Below are 20776 nucleotides of genomic sequence, written 5' to 3'. Positions count from 1 at the left end.
CTACGTTTTAAAACCCACCGAATTTGATATGCATATCTCAACTGGTTTTAAAGCAATAAATAAATCGTCAGTTTGTAAAAAAAATTGAACATTCCGTATCTCGGAAACGAAGCATTTGAGGACATATGATTATAAAACAAATTGTCATTATTTTCTCATGTAAAATTATCCCTTAAAGTTTGTCGCGCCTATTTAGAAACAACCTGTACTGATGACGAACATGGCCAGTTGTTAAAGTACCTAACTTTTTATTATTCAACATAAGCGAATGAATCGAAAGGCAAAATGTTAAAAAAACCTGAGGCTATAGTTGGGTTTTAACTTCAGTATTTTATAGATGCTAGAATAGTCCACAGGGTGATGCGAACTTTGAGAAAAAAACACAGTTTGATTTGTACACCCGGTATACAATGGCAGTTTAACTATCTAGCAACAATATTATTACATCGATATTGTCAATGGATAAGGCTATAACGTGGTAAAAAATCACTTAAATCGGACAACAGGTTTAGGAAATTCAAAACATTAAAAATGACTAAATTTTTGGTGAATCGATTTTTTGCACCGCAGTGTACAGCGTGTCTACTTGAGTTGGAAACATATGGGAAACTTTTTTATTATTAATTTTACGAAAAAAAGTTATTCTTTATAAAAAGTTCTGCATGCCCCAAAACCTAATATTCAATCATCAGATATCAAATTTTCTCAATATTATACGAGGTATGTCAAAAAATATGAATTTCGGCTAAGGGTAAAGTACCTTTATTTCTCTCAATATCGAAAATTCTTATTATGAAAAGTTGTTTGGAAATAAAAACCAAGCTCAAATATGTAATTACATGCTTCTAATTGGAAAAAAATATTTTCCAAATTTTTCTCAAATTTATTGATACTAACTTCGTTTTTATTCATTACACATACGATAACTCTTTTATTATTACTTTTACGAAAAAAAGGTATTCTTTATAAAAATCTCTGTATGTCCTAAGGCCGAAGATTCAACCAACAGATATGACATTTTATTAATTTTATACGAGTTATGTCAAAAAATATGAATTTCACTTAAGAGTAAAGTACCTTTATTTTTCACAATATTGAAAACGGTTATTAAAAAAGTTGTTTAGAATTAAAAACTATGTGTCAATATGCAATTACATCCTTCTAATTGAAATACTGTGAAATATAAAGGTGCTATAATATTGAGCGAATTTCATATTTTTTGACACACCTCGTATAAAATTAATAAAAGTTGATATATCATGGTTATGTCTTAGATTTTAGACCATGCAAAGTTTTTTATGAAGAATAACTTTTTTTCGTAAAATGAATAATAAACGAGTTATGATATTTGTAATAATTAAAAACGATATTGGGTATCCATAAATTTGAGAAAAATATTTTTTTTTCAATAAGAAGCATGTAATTGCATATTTCATCTTAGTTTTTAATTCCAAACAACTTTTTATCATAAGAATTTTCGATATTGAGAGAAATAAAGGTACTTTACCCTTAGCCGAAATTCATATTTTTTGACATACCTCGTATAATATTGAGAAAATTTGATATCTGATAATTGAATCTTAGGTTTTGGGGCATGCAGAACTTTTTATAAAGAATAACTTTTTTTCGTAAAATTAATAATAAAAAAGTTTCCCATATGTTTCCAACTCAAGTAGACACGCTGTATATTATTTTATTACTTTCAGGTGGAGAAGGGACCTGGAGAGAGTACCTAACTCTTCCAAACATCCTAAAGGAATTCAATCCGAATATCCGCGGATACTCAACAGGACCAGGAGAGTTCCTGAGCCTTAATTCGAAGCTGAACGTTGCATTTCCTGTGGCTGCGGACGCTGACGCACTGAGACAGGCCAAAATTCTAGTCAATAAACTGAAATCTAGTCCAAATATGGATATCAAGAGGGATTGGAAAATGATTACTCTGTTCTTCGGTGCTAATGATCTATGTTCGGCGCAGTGCTATAATAAGGAAGCTGCTTCTGCTAGTAGTCATGCTAAAAAGTTAGCTAGAGCACTCGATTATTTACAAGAGAATTTGCCCAGAACGTTTGTCAACTTAGTACCAGTTTTAGGTAAGCTTTAATTTGTTAAGTATTCTCTCTCTCTCTCTCTCTCTCTCTCTCTCTATCTCTCTCTCTTTAGTACTCACCCCCGGAAGGAGTATCGTGAGTAGTGGTTATCGTGAGAACGTGCATTGTCCGTCTCCAAATATCTCTGTCTCTGGTCATTTCCTGTAACTCATGCATACGTATTTTGCATATTCCTGTAATTTGGATCCATCTTATTTTGGATCTTCTTCGTAATCTTCGACTTTCTACTTTTCCTGGAATAATAATTCTTTTCGTGTTTTCTGCAATTTTTTGGACATGGACGTTGCTGAAGAGACGTGTGCTAACCTTTAGCTCATTTAAAATTGAATTATTGATCCTGTTCGTGGTCCATGGAATTCATAACATTCTTCTCCAACAGAACATTTAAGTGGCATCTATCGTTCTCCTTTCCGTTTGTCTTAGGGTCCAAGATTCTCATACGTATGTCAGTATTGGGAATATTAAGCAGTTGATCAACTTTATTTTTAGAGTTCGTGAAGCTTGAGAGTACAGAGAGTAACCCCGATTATCAGTGTGCGGATTATCCGGGCTGCGGATTATCCATGCTATGATTTTCTATTACTCAAATTGCATTTTTGAGGTTTTATCAAAGTAGCGTGACCGTAAATCACTCGACTTAAACCCTATACGCCGAGAAGGAGACTCATAATGAAAGATTTATTTTTTCTGTTATCCATTTATGGTAGGTACATGTATGTATTGTTATATAATTTTTATGGGTAAAATTTATAGAATTCATTTTATATCCAAGACCACAAGATCGTAACTTTTCATCGCCCTGTATATGGCCAAATTTGTAAATAATATAATTAGTCGTAAGCAGTGTTTCGTGGTAAAGTGAAAAAGTGTAGTGATAAAGATTCTACGAGCAAACTTAACAATTCAAAACAATGGAACTAAATTACGATCGGTTTTAGAAAGTGGATGTATTCGCGGTTGGAGTGAACAATAGGACGTTTTTAAATGGTTTCCTCGAAAGCAACGACGGTAAACAGATTTGTTTAGTTTTAGAATAGAGGTTTTTTCTAGGATATAAGAAAGAAGTTAATTTTAATACCTCCTGGAAATTTGACAAGACAGAAATTTTGTATACAACACTATTTGTTCTCAAGAAATGAAAGTAGGGAGGTAATGTTGAGAGAATGCTTGTGATTGGCGGAAAGAGACCGATGGAGGGAGAATAGAATGGTTAAGTTTGAGTTTGATGAGGGAAAAAGATTTACTGCGTAATTAAGATCTGAAGAGACCAGTCCAGTTTGATAAGTAGTGATTTTGTGTAAAGTGGTTAATTTGGTAGGCGTGTAAGCAGATTTCTGTTGAGACGAAATCGTGATCGAGTCGAGAAGTAAAATCTCCTCGTGTCCGAATAGATTCCAGTTTTCTGTCTGGAACGAGTAGCCGGTTTATATCAATTTTGCACAAGATATCGAGCTGAGAGAAAAATCTTGGAATTATAAACATTGATATTGTTTGTATCGAGTCAGAGACTAAATTGAGGAGAGATTTCAAGCGAGTGCTGTTTTGTTTGGGAAACAGTTTGGACCAGAAGAACAGTTGCAGCATTCGAGGAGCACGTGTGGGAGAAACGAGGACAACACAATCCATGAGAAAAAGTTAAGAAGATAGATTAAAGATAAGGTTAGTCAGATTATTTGTGAAAAGAGAGAGTTGTTTGATATTACATACCATATTTGTTTTTTGTCAATTTAACTTTTATATGGGCGCCCGTGGTTATGCCATTCTTTTTTTCTACTTAGTGTCCATTAGTTTATACACCGTAAGTTACATTGTCTTCTAATGTCTTCACTCCTCTTTCGATCTCTCAGCGTATTTCCTGTAATTATTCTCAGTACTCCCATCTCTGCCGTTTCCAGTAGTCTTTGTGTTGTGGCTTTTTTTTGAAAAATGGCTTTGGCAGAGCCAATTAGCCAGGTGTTGTGGCTGTATCGGGTCTTGTTGCTGATGCATATGCCATTATTGGTCTTATACTGGCTTTATAAATTCTTAACTTTGACAAGATTATTGACTATAGTACAGTCAATAATTGATTGTTCTTGTCTTGATATGATTTCTCTTGTGATCTTGTGTATCTTCTAGGTTTATAATATATTTTTTTTTCAGATGTATCAGTAAGTTTGAGAATTAAACGGACATTGACTTGCAGATTTCTTCATAGATTATTCTGCGAATGCTTTCACCGAGGTGGCAATGAAATGAACGTAATAACTTCGCTGACAAAAGCATACCAACAAGCCGAAGAAGAACTGGTAGGAAAATAGTAATATATTTCAACTCTTCTTCTTCTACGGCACTACAGCCCAAATTGAGCCTTGGCCTCCTTTATTTTTTGCCTCCACCCTTGCCTGTCTGTGGCTGCTCTTCTCCATACACGGACTCCTAAAAGGGCTTGTGCGTCGCTGTTTACTGTGTCTTCCCAGCGCTTTCGTGGCTTCCCAACCGGTCTCTTTCCTTGCATTCTAGCATTCAGTGCTCGTTTTGGTAGCCTATCCTCTCCCATTCTTATCACATGTCCGGCCCATTGCAATCTTTGTAATCTAATGAAGTCTGACAGGGGCGTTTCCTTATAAAGTTGATAAAGCTCGTTGTTGTATCGACTTCTGAAGATTCCGTTTTCCCTCACAGGTCCTAGTATTCTCCTAAGTACTTTCCTTTCGAATGTGTCGAGTTTGTTTTTGGATGTTACTTTCAGCACCCAGACTTCACTGCCATAGCATGTTATTGGTCGAATTAAGGTTTTATAGATTCTCATCTTTGTATTTCGGTGGACACTTTTTGACCGAAATATATGGGAGAGGGCAAAATAAGCTCTGTTTGCCTGCGTTATTCTCTTCCTTATTTCTCCATCTTCTGATCCGTCGGCATATATTTCTACTCCCAGGTATGTAAACTTTTCAACCGTTTCAATGTCATCTTCATGTATAATGTTTTCTGGGACTATATTTCTTCTCGTCTGAGTCATTATTTTTGTTTTTTCTGTGTTAATTTCCAGACCTAGCATTTTTGTTTGTGTTTTTAACTCTGCATATGTTTCCTGTGCTCCTGTTGATGTTCTACTCATAATATTAATATCATCAGCATAAGCGGCCAGTTGAACCGTTCGGTTGATCAGTAGATTTCCTCGTCCAGTTTGCATTTGCCTAACCGCATACTCCAGTGCCAGGTTAAACAATGTTGGGGCCAGCCCATCTCCCTGTTTTAGTCCCTGCGAAATGTTAAAAAAGTCTGTCCGGTGGTTTTGTATTCGTACACATGCCTGAGTTTCATCCATTGTGGCTTTAATGAGTCTTATTAACTTGTGTGGTATTGCCAATTCAGCCAATATATAGTATAGTTTGTTCCTTTTGACTGAGTCGTATGCCTGTTTGAAGTCTACAAACACGTTGTGAACATCAATATCGTGTTCCCATGCTTTGCTCAAGATCTGTTTTACTGTGAATATTTGATCCAGTGTCGATCTTCCCCGTCGGAAGCCCGTCTGATACTCTCCAATAATATTTTCTGCTAGTGGTTGGAGCCGCTGGTTTATAATATACGTGAGGACTTTATATGCTGTACATAGTAGAGAGATTCCACGGTAGTTTTTGCACTGGAGTTTGTCTCCTTTTTTATAGATCGGGCATACTATACTTTTCTTCCAGTCGTCGGGTATTTTCTCTTCTTGCCATACGTCTCTGATGAGCGCGTGGATGTGACTTGCTAGGTGGTCGCCACCTACCTTATATAGTTCTGCTGGTATTTCATCAACTCCCGGAGCTTTATTGTTTTTCTGGGCCTTAATGGCTTCGAAAACTTCCTCTATGGTTGGAGCTTCTACTCCATTCTCTTCTACGTAGATCATACCCATTTCATCTTCCATGTCTACTTGAGTTCCAAGTAGTGTCTGAAAATAATGCTTCCAGGTTTCTGTGACTTTCTGTTGGTCACTGATTATTTGCCCACTTTCATCTTTACATAGACTTGTTTGAGGTTTATACCCACTTTTTATCTTTTTTAGGTATTCGTAAGCCCCTCTAATTTCGTTATTTTTGAAATGTTCTTCCATTTTTTCTATTTGTCCATTTTCAAAGGCTCTCTTTTTATTTCTACATGTCTTGTCTGCTTTCCGTCTTGCGACTTCAAATAATGTTCGTCTTTCCCGTGTTCTTCTTGTTATGTACATTTTGTGTGCTTCATTTCTTTCCTCGATTGCTTGTCTGCACTCGTCATCAAACCATGCTGCTCTTCTCTCCTTTTTCTTGTTTCCCAGGGTGGACGCTGCTGCTGTCAGTACTGCTGTTTTGATATTAGTCCATTTGCCCTCTATGGAGTGCAGTTCTAGCGTCCTTAACTCATTTGCGACTTCTTGTTCGAACTTCTCTTTACATTCCTGAATCTTCAGTTTTTCCAGGTCCAGTTTGTTTGTTCTTTGTTGTCTTTCGTTTCTTTTGCTGTTAACTCTGCATCTAAATTTGGTTTGTACTAAAAGATGGTCTGATCCACAGCATGCTCCTCGTCGTGTTCTCACATCGGAGATACTACTGGCTGCCCTTTTGTCTATCAGCACATGGTCAATTTGATTGGTTGTGGTTCCATCTGGTGAAATCCATGTCATTTTGTGTATGCCTTTATGTGGGAAGCATGTGGAACTTATAACCATGTTTTTACTGGTGGCAAAATTTATCAAAAACTCTCCATTCTCGCTTGTTTCATTGTGCAGAGAGTGTTTTCCTATTGTGCCATAGAACTGCGGTTCCTTGCCTATTTTAGCATTCATATCACCCATTATAATCTTGATGTCATTTTTTGGCGCATTATCATATACTATCTCCAGCTGTTGGTAAAAGCTTTCCTTTGTATGTTGCTCTTGATCTTCTGTTGGACAGTGAATGTTTATCATTGTTAGGTTGAAGAAGTGGGTGCGAATTCTCAACTTACATATCCTTTCACTGACTGCCTGGAAGTCGATGATTTTTGACTTAAAATCATTATCCACCACAAATGCGACTCCACATTCTTTGCTTCCTTGTTCCTTCCCACTATATAGAATTGTGTGCGTTTTAGTGTCCCTGACACCTTTCCCCAGCCATCTCGTCTCTTGAAGAGCAGTAATCATGATCTTATATCTTTTTAGTTCTTGCAGAAGTGCGGTTTGAGCTCCTGGTCTATTTAGCGTCCTCACATTCCAGTTTCCAAATGCATAGTCCATGTTTCGTAGCTTGAGTCGTTTCCGAAAGTTCCGTCCTGTATTCCGAGGCAAATGTTCAGGTTTCGTAACAGTGTGTTTTTTCCGGGAGTGGGTTGTCAGCCCACTGCCCAACCTTCCTCCTTTATCCGGGCTTAGGACCGGCAGTGGTGACTCCTGAGCTACTCGATTCACCCATTTGTCACCACAGGCGGAGTTATATTTCAACTCACTGACTACCTATTTACAGCTAGATGCAACACTGATATAATATGAACTATATATTGTGTATACCTAACAATATATATTTAATTTTTTAGATACTAAGTGGAAGGTATGACCAAAAAGAAGATTTTACGGTAGTTTTACAACCCTTCATGAAACTATTTAATGCTCCTGAAGATCCCAGACATAAATTTGACGAAGTCATTGATATTTCGTACATAACCCACGACTGTTTTCATTTCTCCCAAAAAGGTCATGCACTAGGTGAGATATATTAATAACACATTATAAAAAAAAAGAATGTGTGTATGTACTTTGTACGCACGTAAGAAGTTATACTTCTATTATATGATTTCAACGACATCAATATAACAGTGTATTTATATTTTATTTAAATATTAAACTAATTTTAGTACTTACTACTTTCCAAAAATTTTTATTAAAACAATACGAAAAATTAAAAAAATAAAAGAATAAAACACACGCAAACACATTGAAAACTGAAACCAAAGAAATTATTTCTAAACAAATGTTGAGAAAATTTTAACTAAATACGTATTTTCTGAAAAAAAAAATATAATAAATATACTTACAATCATAAAATGTATAAAAAAAAATAAAAAATAAAAATTTGCATTGGGAATTGAACCTGCGTCTATCAGGTTTAGATTATCTTGAACTCACCCCACGCAGAATTTAACTACCGAGACATGTGAATGAAGTGGAAAGATATACCTAGCAACTAAACGTTTTAAAATTTTTTTGACAGTTGCTTATTCTGTTAGTTTAATCAAATAAGTTTGATTTTTGTGGAATTAAAATACGACAAAATATAGACTAAAAAAGCAATATATTAGCTGGAGATTTTTGTTGGTAATCAAATTATGTAAATCAAAGCATTACCTACTAGGTAGGTAGGTACATTTTCCAAATAGGTATTTACCTAATTTGTAATTTTTTATTACAATACTGAAACATTTACAATAAGGTACGTACCTGTTGCTTTTAAAAACTATTTAAAAAGTCACTACAATTATGAACTTGCTTTTTGTCACTATCCTCACAACCTTAGACCATAAAAACTGATAGACACGTCTTGTATCGAACCGTTGAAGCAAACACCTTCCGCGAAAGTGACGTCACAATACGGCAAGAACTCGTTTGGATTCTTAGCAAAGCACTAATAAAATTACCCAATTTTAGATTAATTTTAATATAACTTCAATATTTTGTAAAAAATATGGAAGATAAATAATTTAGCAAAGTAATTAATAAATATTTTTGACTTAAAGTAATTTTGTAAAAATAAATGTTTTATTTAAAAGTAGGTACATATTATATCGTTGGTATATCTCTTCTTGTTTGATAATCAAAAATAAATTTGAAGGAGAGTAATTTTCTTTTGGGTGGAAGTTTCAGGTTAGGTGAAAAAATATGTAGGAAATCTATTAATTTATTGACCACAAAACAAAATAGCTTTTGTTAACTTACTTCTAACTCTTATTACATTATTTAGTTTTTCACCTTCGTGGTAAAATCTGATGTTGCAATAATGGAAACAAATGTCTTTATTAGATTAAACAAATGGTTTGTTTCAAAATCATGATCAAACATAAATATGTTCTTTGTATGTACATATCTTCTCATTAATTTAGAATCGTTCAATTTTTTTGAATTGTACAATAATCTAATTTCGCTTTAAGCAATTTTGCAAATATGAATGACGTTTTTAGAATGTTAAATTAAAATTATTTTTTTATATGCTATAATTTTTGTGTCTTATGAATGGAGATTGTAAATTATCACATTCAGTTGCAGACAAACATAGGTACCTATGTCACAATTGAATGTTTTCTTAACTACAAAACCAGCGATATAGTCAACAACATCACAAACATAAGATGACAATGTTTTTGAAAAACTTTAATTATTTACAGTATAATCATGGTTACTAGTTATTATTTCCCTATTATTTTTATCAGTTATAAAGTTGTCAATGAGTTGATGATCATCTGTTTTCATTTTCACAGTACATATTTGTTGTGCTCATTGCTAAAATTATGGAAGGTGTCTTCTATACAATATAACCTGGGTAGATCCTGTAACACTTGTGTGCATTAAGAGTCTTTTATATGCAGCTTTAAATTGTTTTACCGTTGAGTTGTTGTTGTAACCTTCATGACTCCTACTAGAACTAAAGAAAACTTCTAAGTGATCTTGAGAGGGTTTATAGACCGAAAGAACTTCAGACCTCCATCCATATCCTCCAAGTAATTTTTCCAAATTCCCATTAGTGACCTTAAACTAATGATCATACAAATAAAACCCGTTTTTCGTTGGCTTGGATATTATAGTGGTTCACCATTGTTGGAACATTTATAAGAAGTGATCTAAGATATTTTATAGATTCTTCAATTTTTTGAAAAATCGCTTGTTTATTGTGCTGTTGTAAACTGGATTTTAGGTGTTTTGCCAATAAATTTCGGCTATTTAAAATATCAAAAATATCATTAATTTGTTCAATGAAATTTTGAGTAGCTTCGCTATGTAAAAATTCTTTTGAGCTTTTATTTTTCAAATAATGTATTGCCTTAGCAACTTTTTGGCTGAACGTTTGGGCAGCTAATTTCACCTTCATTTTTTCCTTATACCAATTTAAATGCCTTCGGGTTATCCTAGTTGCAAGATGAAGGCCTTCCTTTTCTTGAATGTCTACTAATTCTTCCAAATATTTCCATTTAATCGCTTTATTATTACCGTCAAAATTTTTTTTTTGTAATATAATATACGTTTATTCAAATCAATAGTTATTACAATAATTTACAATTTCAGTTTACTTACAATGAAATATACTTAAAAAAAGTCTTAAAAGCATGAACATGCTTGTTGACCTAAATAACCTAAAGTATTGCGAATAAGTTTTAACCTATGTGGAGGGTCAAATATTACATACATATTTTGATTTGTTACTGAATGTAGAAAATATACTTTATTTTAATTCACAACGCCTATAAATACTTCTAATCTCTAACGTTTTCTGCCGTAAACTGACGTCACACACAGCTGTGTGAATCGTTTTATGTTGGCTTCACTCTTCGAGACGAGAGAATAGCATTACGGCGTGTCTATCAGTTTTTATGGTCTAAGCTCACAACAATAAAAACTAATATACACAACATTTTGTTTACCCAGAATCTCCATATTGAACAATTATTGACAGATGATTGACACAATCAGATCCCTCATAACGTTTAATACCATACTGTCGGTGTGCGCATGCGCCCAGCAAAATAAAAATTTACCCTCGTGCCTAAAGAAGTATAACTTCAAAAACAGTTTATCAGATAGCCAAGTGGAATAGGAGGCCTACCGCACTTCACTTCGCTGTGAAGTATGTGAGTTCAAATATTGGCGCGGTGAAAGGAAAAACAAAAAGTTTGACGCAGCTGTTTAAAATTCTTATATAAATCTGAGGCTTAGACTGGAATAGTCTAAGCCTCAGATGTCTGATCAGCCTATGGTCAGTGGCGGCTGGTCCTATGAGGCAGGTGAGGCAGTGCCTCACCAGTATATCAATCGACTATTTACCTTATTTCTCTATACCATCATCAATTTTTTAAATACAATTTAACTTTTTGAAATTTACTAAATAACTTTTATGAGAAAAAAATAAAATTAGGTACGGCTCTGATCTCTGTCGTCCACGTGCAAGTATGTGTGTCAAATTGTTAGGTGAAGCCGGGTGAAGCCCCTCTCTCATAGGTCCCTTGTCTAGCATATTACGGTTTCGTAAAAGGGACTAAACGGAGCTTGGAACCTCAACCTGTCAACAATTTCGGACGCTGATTCAAATATCCTAGAGAGGCGGGCCTCTTAGTAGTTTAAGATACAATATAAGCGTATAGGGTCGAACTGCACCGATCTGTTTAATGGATAAAAAATATTGGATATAGTATGTAATTTAGTACGTTAACAATTATGAAAAGCAAGAGGTACCCAATTTAATTTCCTTCTGACTATAATTAATAATTAAAAAATTACTTTTTTTATAAATTAAAAAAGCATTTCAGCCCAGGCAGATATTATTTTAGATCTTTTGGATCATTCTAAACAAAAAAGTCGTATTTTGTAATTTTTCTCTTAAGGTGAACGTTTTCGAGTTATAAACAATTTAAAACCGAAAAAAAAACGAAAGATGTCGATTTTCAAGACTCAAAAACAAGAAAAAATATCAGTTTTGAAATTACAAAGTACCTAAATTCAAGTTCAAACATTATTCTATCAGTTTTTGATAAGTATTTTGGAGTTTTTTCATTTTAAAATATTGTTTTTTTAGTTGTTAATGCAGCCCGATCGCCCGTCTTCCCATAAGGAACCTTCCTCATTAACAATTTAAAAAAGACATTTTAGAGTAGAACTTCGAAAAAATTTTACCGGGACCTAATAGAAGAAGGTTTGAACTTGCATTTAGGTACTTGATGATTACAAAAATAATACTTTTTACTCTTTATTTTAAGCCTTGAAAATCGCCATCTTTCGTTCTTTATTCAGTTTTAAATTGTTTATAACTTGAAAACGATTAACTTAGATAAAAATTAAAGAGCTATTTACAAAAACAACATAAGTGTATTTTTAGGATTTCTGTAATTTTTTAGTGTAAAAATATAATTTCTATGAAAGAATTGGAAATTTTAATGATATTATTTATAGATAGTATTTATCACTAGCGAAGCGTCAATGTAACCATTGTTACCATTGGTAACAGTTAAAATTTGTAAATAAATATTTTATGACTACTATGAAATAATTCCATTTATATTTTTTAAAAATATAAATATTTGTTAATAGTATCTACCTAATTCAGTAAAATAGCCAACTAGACGCACGAAAATATCAGCGAGTTTATGTAAAATCGGTTGCACGTTATTATAATACGCCCTTACCACAGTATAAAGAGGTTCCATATTTATTATACTGTGCCCTTACCGTGCGCCGCGCCGTTTACCACTTCTGTGAGTGGCAACGATAGTAGGATCTTGACTGGATCGTCTCTGAAAATTTTGCGGGGACGATGGCTCTGAAACCGCGTATTGGTGTTACCAAATTTTAATTTGGTGACGCTAGGTAGGGCCGGTGTCTATCGGGACAGAAAATACCGACCGTAAGAATATCAGACTTAATAAATGCAATTTTAATTATTATTATAATTATAGGTAATAATTATAATTCCACTTATGAAGTCTGTTATTCTTAGGGCCGGTATTTTCTCGATTAAACTCCGGTTAGTTAACCGTACCGGCCCTTTGGATTCGATTATTGCATAATATGCATTATTAATTATTAGTATATAACTTGTATATATATATAATATATATATATATATATATATATATATATATATATATATATATATATATATATATATATATATATATATATATATATCGGTTTTAAAACGTTCTCCTACGTCTTCCGATGCCTAGTCGCCATTCACTTCGGTCCATCCAAAGGTCTTCATCCAATTCTCTTTCTCTCATTTCTCGATTTATGCCTTCTCTCCAACTCAGGCGGGGTCTTCCTCTTTTTCGTCTACCATGAGGGGTCCACGTTAGGATTTGTTTCGGGAGTCGTTCTTCGGACATTCTTTGTACGTGTCCATACCATCTAAGCTGTTTGGTACTAATGTCATCTACTATTGTGTGTTTCACATTCATTATTTCCCTAATTCTGTTGTTGGTTACCCTTTCTAATCTTGATTTTCCTGCTGAGCGCCTCCAGAAATCCATTTCTGTTGCTTCAAGTTTTCTCTTGTATCTTTCTTTTATTTGCCATACTTCACTGCTGTAAGTGATTATACTCTTAACAATTGTATTGTATATTCTATGTTTGTTGTTGTTTGATATTGACTGGTCCCAGAGGATGCTATTGAGAAGGGTAATTGCTTTTCTTCCCTGGTTGTTTCTTTCTTCTATCGTCCGGTCTACGCTTCCTTCTTGTGTGATGGTCATACCAAGGTATTTATATGCGTCGCAATGTTTAATAATTTCGCCATTCCCCAGTGTAAGGTCCTGCTGTGTCCCACCGATACACATATATTCGGTCTTCTTTATGTTTATTTCCAAACCACCTTTGTACATAACTTGTACATATATATATAACTGTATGTAATATGTATAACTGTACTTGCTTATTGTACAGATAATATATCTATACCTTTTTATCCTATATAAATATATTAATCGATTTTAATTACTTGTGGAAATATATTAATTAACAACAACATTATGATAATATGACATATAATAATATTGATTATACAGTACATTGTAGTGTATAATCAATAAAATAAAAATGATTTAATATTTTAGGCTAAAAATGACAAATGAATGTACTGATTAGTATACTAATTATATACAATTTGGATTTTTTAATAAAGTATAAAGGTGATATAATACATAGTTTACCTAAAAACAACAAATATGTTTTTAGTTTGTAGATACTTTATATAATTTCTTAAATTTTTAATTTTTTAATTTTATTTCATCTATTTTTATAATATACCTGGATCGCGCGTACCAAAAAAAAGTTGATTAATAGCAAGCTGAAAATTCACGGTGTCTAGTCGAACAAACTTTGATGTATGGGAACACTGTATATATAAAAATATTTATAAAATACATTATATATATAGATAATATATAATATATCTGGTATATATTTAATATCTGGTTTTGGTAACACTTTAGAAAAAGTCACGCGTCGCCACTGGTATTTATAGATATTATACCTATAATATTTATAAATAATATCATTAATATGTATTTCCAAATTAGGTATTTTATAGAAATTAGGTTTTTACACAAACAAATTACAGAAATTTTAAAAATACAGTTACCTATGTTGTTTTTGTAAATAGGTCTTCAATTACGAAAGTCCTTTTTTGTTTCGAATGATACAAAAAATCTAAACTAATATCTGCCCGGGCCAAATTTTTTTAAAATTTATTTCATTTTAAGTCATTTTTTAATAATTATTAATTAGGTACTTATGTCAGAACAAAATTAGATAGGGCACCGCTTGTTTTTTATAAATATTAATACATATCCAATAATTTTTATCTATTAAGCAGATCGGTGCAGTTCGACCTTATATCGAATCCTCTTCTATTGGGACCGTGCAAGTTCGGCAAAGCGACCCCTATTTCTACGCTCTATACTAAAATTCGCACTTTTAATTATATTGGCCAATTATATTAGTCCTGGTTACTGGATAATTGTCAAGGCCATAGTCCAAAAAAATAATAAGAAGAAAAAATAAGATTCAGGTTATGTTATGAAAACGTCCACAATTGTATGTAGTAAATAAAATTAGTTATTAAAATGCAGTACTGCAAGCAAAATAAAATTAATTAAATTTACCTTTATATAATAATTGCATATCATATCAATATTGTGGAGCAATATATAATTTTTCTGCTTCACTGACAGAAGGTATGAAATATACGTCAATTTGACAATTTCAATTGACAATATGAATTATTTAAGATAGTTGCAATATTTCTCCGCGACTCACGCAGGGTCGTTTCTCGTTTCCCCTTCCAAGTACTTGCACACCGCGAATAGCATTTTTTCACGATAGAAAGAGACTTTTTTCGCGATAATGATTTAAAACTTTATAAGCCAGTTTTGAAATTATTATGCAATTGTGTTGTTAAAAATTATATCAGAAATACAACTGCACAGACACGATCGAGTAATATGGCAAAAATATCAATTGAAAAACCATTTATAAAATCACAGGATGAGAACGCTTTTATAGACGAGGTAATACATCATTTTGCAGAACAGAAGTCTCGCAGACACAATTGAGTAATATGGCAAAAATATCAATTGAAAAATCATTTATAAAATCACAGGATGAGAACGCTTTTATAGACGAGGTAATACATCATTTTGCAGAACAGAAGTCTCGCAAAGTTTCTTTAATTTATAAAAAAATTTAAGAACTCAGTTTTCTATTTAGAATTTATATTTTATGAAGTTTTTGACTAAAATAAATTTAAAATAAGAAGTGGTTGAATGCTCGAATATATGAATTTTGCGAAATAAAAGGCAGGTATCTAGCATTGAGTTTTACTTAATCTTGCCTTGCCCAAGTATACTTTCGCTCCTAGAGCATCTTCAGGGGCATTTCGTTAAAAAAAGGAAGGTATCCTCAAATGTCATTAATTATCTGAAGTGGTGGCAACTTAAATTAACATATACCTATCTAAGAAATACTTAACGTACACTACACTGTAAAGTACAAATAGATAAATTTATCTGTTTGTACCTCCATCTTCAAATTTATCTGTTTGTCCTTCGTGTAATGTAGGTTAAGTATTTGTTAGATATATGTTAATTTGCCTTCCTTTTTTGACGAAATGCTCCTGAAGATGCTCTAGGAGCGAAAGTATAATTTCGAAGATTAAATAAAACTCAGTGCTCGATATCTGCCTTTTATTTAGTAAAAAATAACCTTATTTTATTTATTTTCATTTTGTTACAATAATTTTATATTAATTAATTTTCTTTTAAGCAAGCTTTTTATAAAAAAAAAAACATAAAATAAACACCAAAAAAAAAAACAAAATTTAACCCTTAGTTTATTTAACATAAAAATCAATCTTATAATATAACAGTAATTTGTTTCTTGCTTGTTTGTATTGCCCTATATTCAATAGATACATTTACAATATAAGATTGGTTCTAAAATGAAATTATCACGTGTTTGTAGGTGTATGGGTCATTTCATTTCAAATCACTCAATCTTGGAGCAAAAAAATTTTGGATCTCCGATTTGTCTGAAAATTGGTATATAGCTTCTGCGGGACGTAAAAATAAGATATTTAAGGTCAAAAAATATTCTTCTTTTTTTTCTCTCAAAATGTTTATTTTATGCGATTTTACAGTCATTTTTTGTTTATTTAAACAAATTTGCATTTTCTATCGTGAAGTATCAATGGAAAACATAATATTTTCATAGAAGAGACTCAAAATGTCATTATATGTGTAATAAGGTATTGTCATGTCATTGTGTAAAAAACGTTAAAAAAGGTATCTGCTTCAGCAGATATAAGGGCCCTAAAAACAAAGAAACTTATATCTTCAGCCAATGAGAATGGTACCAAAATTCTCCTTTCCTGGATACCTGGACACTCTAATATATTTGGTAACACCCAGGCTGACATACTGGCAAAAATAGGAAGAGACCTGAATGTACCCATGGAAGTACAACTGAATTCCCAGGATGCCCTATCACTCATCAAAGGAAAAATTACAAAAGAGTACCAAGAAAAATGGAAATCTTTAGTCCAGAAGAAGACTTCGCAATACAAAACAATTCAAGACTTCTTTCCTACAAAACCTTGGTATTCAAATTTTCCATATAGAAATAGAAGACACACTACCACCATCATTAGAATGCGCACAGGCCATTGTTTAACAAAACAACATCTGTATAAAATGAATATAAAAGATAATCCTTTTTGTGAATGTGGTCGTCTCGAGGATCTAAACCACATCTTTTTTGAATGCCCGATTAATGTGATTCCTAATTTTGATATATACACAAAATTTATTTCCATGAACTTCAAAACACCGCTCTCTATATACAATATTCTAAGTTCTTTAACGGAAGAATCAGTCAATGTAATTATGCGTTTTCTTGCAATTAACCAAATAAGCTTATAAACTGCAATGCGTTTTCTAACAATTAACAAAATAAGCTTACAAATTGCAAGGCTCAACTGTTTATATGTATCCGTGTTATATTATGTTGCTATTTGTCATTTAATTTATGTTTTAATTTTTAATCATACTGAACCTGACCCAATTAATCTCATTTAATTATAATCATCACACCTCATCAAAAGCTTCCTTACAAAGTCAGCGATTTTGGTATGGCTTAGAGCCAGACTACGTCAAGATCGCTTATAAATCGTGCTGGTAATCGCCTTGCAGCGAAACCAAAAACAAAAAAGAAGAAGAAGAAAAAAGGTACCGTTTTTTACATTTTCCTCCATTCCCAAAATACATCAAAATCGATTTGGCTAAAAATTTGCTCACAGATAGCCAAAACATTGGACTTTAAGTGGTGAGAAGGATTTGAATTATATTACAATATCAAAAAAGTTAATGCAATATCATAGTCAAAAATATTAGAAGCGTCTACTGTAAGTACAATTAACTCGAAAATATCGACCTCACGAAAAAAAATGTTAAAAATAAATTATAATAATTGTAAATACGATTTATTTGGAACAATTTCAGTTCCTACCATTTTTGTCGAAAAGTTAAAAATGGCGGAGATATTGAGCAAAACAGGTTACCCTTTAAAATCAAGATGGATGCTAACATAACGGAGGATAGGAATTCATTCGTGATTTTAAATTTAGGCTACTATTGACTCCCCTAAAGATTATAAAAATAAAATTTTGGGCAGCTCGGCATGAAAGGTCAAATGCTATCCCGACTGGACTAATATACTTTTGAGTCTGATATTACTGCATGTAACTTTCTTGATATTGTAATATAGTTCAAACCCTTCTAACCATTTAAAGTCCTATGTTTTGGCTATCTGTGGGCAAATTTTAAGCCAAATCGATGAAGATATATTTTGGGAATGGAGGAAAATGTAAAAAACGGTATTTTAACGTTTTCTACACTATAAAATTTGATCAAAAACTTGTTTTGAATCAAAATGACTTGTTATAATGCCATATAATGACATTTTTAAGTCCCTTCTATTAAAATATAAGGTTTTTATTGATACTTTACGATAGGAAATGCAAATTTGTTTAAATAAACACCAAATCACTGTAAAATCGCATAAAATAACATTTTGAGAAAAAAAGAAGAAGATTTTTTGACCATAAATATCTTATTTTTACGTCCCGCAGAAGCTATATACCAATTTGCAGACAAATCTGAGATCCAAAATTTTTTGCCTGAGTGATTTGACATGGAATGTACCGTATATGCGTACAATAATTTCATTTTGGCAACTGATTAAACAAAATCAGTCCGTGTCCGTTGTCAGTCAGTGTCCGTTGTTCTCATGTATTTTCTAATGTAAATTTTTCTTAATATGGCTGTACAACGCTGATGAGACCCAGGAAGGACTAAACATCTGATGAATACTGTTTTGATATGTGGTATTAGTAATTATTTTTAGCTGAAAAACAGCTACTATGAGTATGAACCTATCACAGACTTAACCAGGAAACAATTTGTCTCTCTCTAAATACCAGCCTGGTACGTAAAATGGTATCCGGCTTTCGTTGCTATTCTTTTGCCAATAAAATAGTTATTTAATATCATTTGCAAGAGTTAAAATAAATACGGCAATGTTCTGTAGACGGCCTCACGTTATGACGTCACAAAATCGACCTTCGGGTCATTAAAGAGAAGCTAATTATAATAATAATAATATTCCTCAAGTGTAGTGTGCCTCACCATCTTGTACTATCACGAGCCGCCCCTGCCTATGGTGGAGCAGTACGGCAAGGGATTAGGGCTTGCGGCTCGGTGATACTCCCCCATAGATCCCTACCGGAAGGGTGTTACGCTTAATATATCGGTGTATACCTATATATTATATAAAAACTTATTTATTTGATTTTTTAATAGTCAGTGAGCTTTTTAAGAGCAAACAGTAGCGATCAACAGGTAGCAACAAACGCGGTCCAAGATTGCGAAAGTACTGCGAACTTTCAAAAGTGAGGCAACAGTGCGTCGGTAATTCGACACTGACAGTGACGTTTATACTATCAAAAGCCATAATTTTTATACACATAGGCGCGAAATGTTGCCAAGTCAGTGACGTTCGATTTCTTGTTATAAAAAAATCGATTTTTAGTAGTTCCAATGTGACACAAAATCTAGGCACGGGATAAAAAAGTTTATTTGAATAAAGTTTATTTTTTTGTCTTTCTTAATGGCGGTACAGGCTCCTTTTTGCATTATTTTATTTAGTTATAGAGTAATTTCCACATACTAACATATTTCTGAAATTGGGATCTGTACCGCCATTCTTTATTATATTACGAATATGTGTGCCAAAAATCTTGACAAAATATTCAAAATTACAGCCGCATTCTTGGAACGCGTTTGTTGCTACCTGTTGATCGCTACTGTGTGCTCTTAAGGGCACTGATCATGATTTGATTTTTCTCATCTACAGTTTTCTTTCCATAAAATAATAGTAAATGTTCATTTCAGCTGCCAATATGTTATGGAACAACCTCTTGGAACCTGTTGGGCGGAAAAGTACAAGGAAGTTGAATCATGTTATGGAAAAATTTCGTTGTCCTCAGTCACATAGTCCTTATTTGTTTACTAACAGAAATTCAAAGATATTTTTAGAAACAGGAAAACAATTGATCAACCAAATTGTATTTAAAAATTAAAGATATTAAAGAACAATAAGTGAATATTTTTCCAACGGCCTTCTCCAACAGATTCTCCAAGGGAAAGTAAATGGTAAAAGAGGACCGGGAAGAAGACGCATTTCCTGGCTTTAAAATTTACGTAAGTGGTATAACACGACTACCACTGAACTGTTCCGCGCTGCGGTAAACAAAGTCAAGATAGCCATGATGATCGCCAACATCCGGAACGGATAGGCACTTTAAAAAAGAAGAAGTGAATATTATTATTATTTATTTATTATATATTTTAGGTCTCTTATTATTTCTTTAACTTCATTCAGAGTTGGTTCCTCGGACGTCCACTCTTCATATTTTTACCAATTCTCGTTTCCTTTCAGTTCCTCTGGTTAGACTGTATTTAACAAATCTTCGAAGTATTATTCCCATCTGTTAAATTTTTCCAAAAAAATGCTAAAATTGAGCTGCTTCCTTTTTGCACAACTATCTTCAATCAGTGTCAAAAGGCAAAGAAAAATATGATATAATAAAAGGATTTATTAAATACAAAGGTAAATTGTTTGATATTTACTGATTTTTTATTTCAAACTCATAAAACGTAAAACTACATACTATATTATTTTAATAAAACAAATTTTGTAAGGAATATAAACTACGCTTCCTTAAACTATATAAAAAGTTATTGATCTTCTTCTTCTACTTTTATCCGATGGCTTCCTGTATTCAACTACAAACCCAGTTTTATCTTGCACATGGAGTCACCATAACCTTAACAACCTTGAGGTTGACTGTGCAGAGCCAAGATATTGC

At 32.8% G+C, this 20776-nt stretch overlaps 1 protein-coding gene across 1 annotated transcript in view; it reads left to right on the top strand.

Moving 5' to 3' along the window:
* The window catches only part of LOC114327061 (phospholipase B1, membrane-associated-like), a 51109-nt gene extending 31103 nt beyond the window's left edge, over window positions 1–20006 (top strand). Inside the window, exons 4-7 of the mRNA XM_028275563.2 lie at window positions 1707–2093; window positions 4254–4399; window positions 7635–7803; window positions 19800–20006. Of these exons, the coding sequence (XP_028131364.1) occupies window positions 1707–2093; window positions 4254–4399; window positions 7635–7803; window positions 19800–19987 (890 nt within the window). The 3' untranslated portion in view covers window positions 19988–20006. The remainder of the gene's footprint in view (window positions 1–1706; window positions 2094–4253; window positions 4400–7634; window positions 7804–19799) is intronic.
* Window positions 20007–20776: the final 770 nt, after the last annotated feature.

The sequence above is a fragment of the Diabrotica virgifera genome, chromosome 6 (genome assembly GCF_917563875.1).
Source record: "Diabrotica virgifera virgifera chromosome 6, PGI_DIABVI_V3a".
Taxonomy (NCBI): domain Eukaryota; kingdom Metazoa; phylum Arthropoda; class Insecta; order Coleoptera; family Chrysomelidae; genus Diabrotica; species Diabrotica virgifera.
The sequence above is the reverse complement of the archived record's forward strand: the minus strand, read 5'-3'. Positions and strand labels throughout refer to the sequence as shown.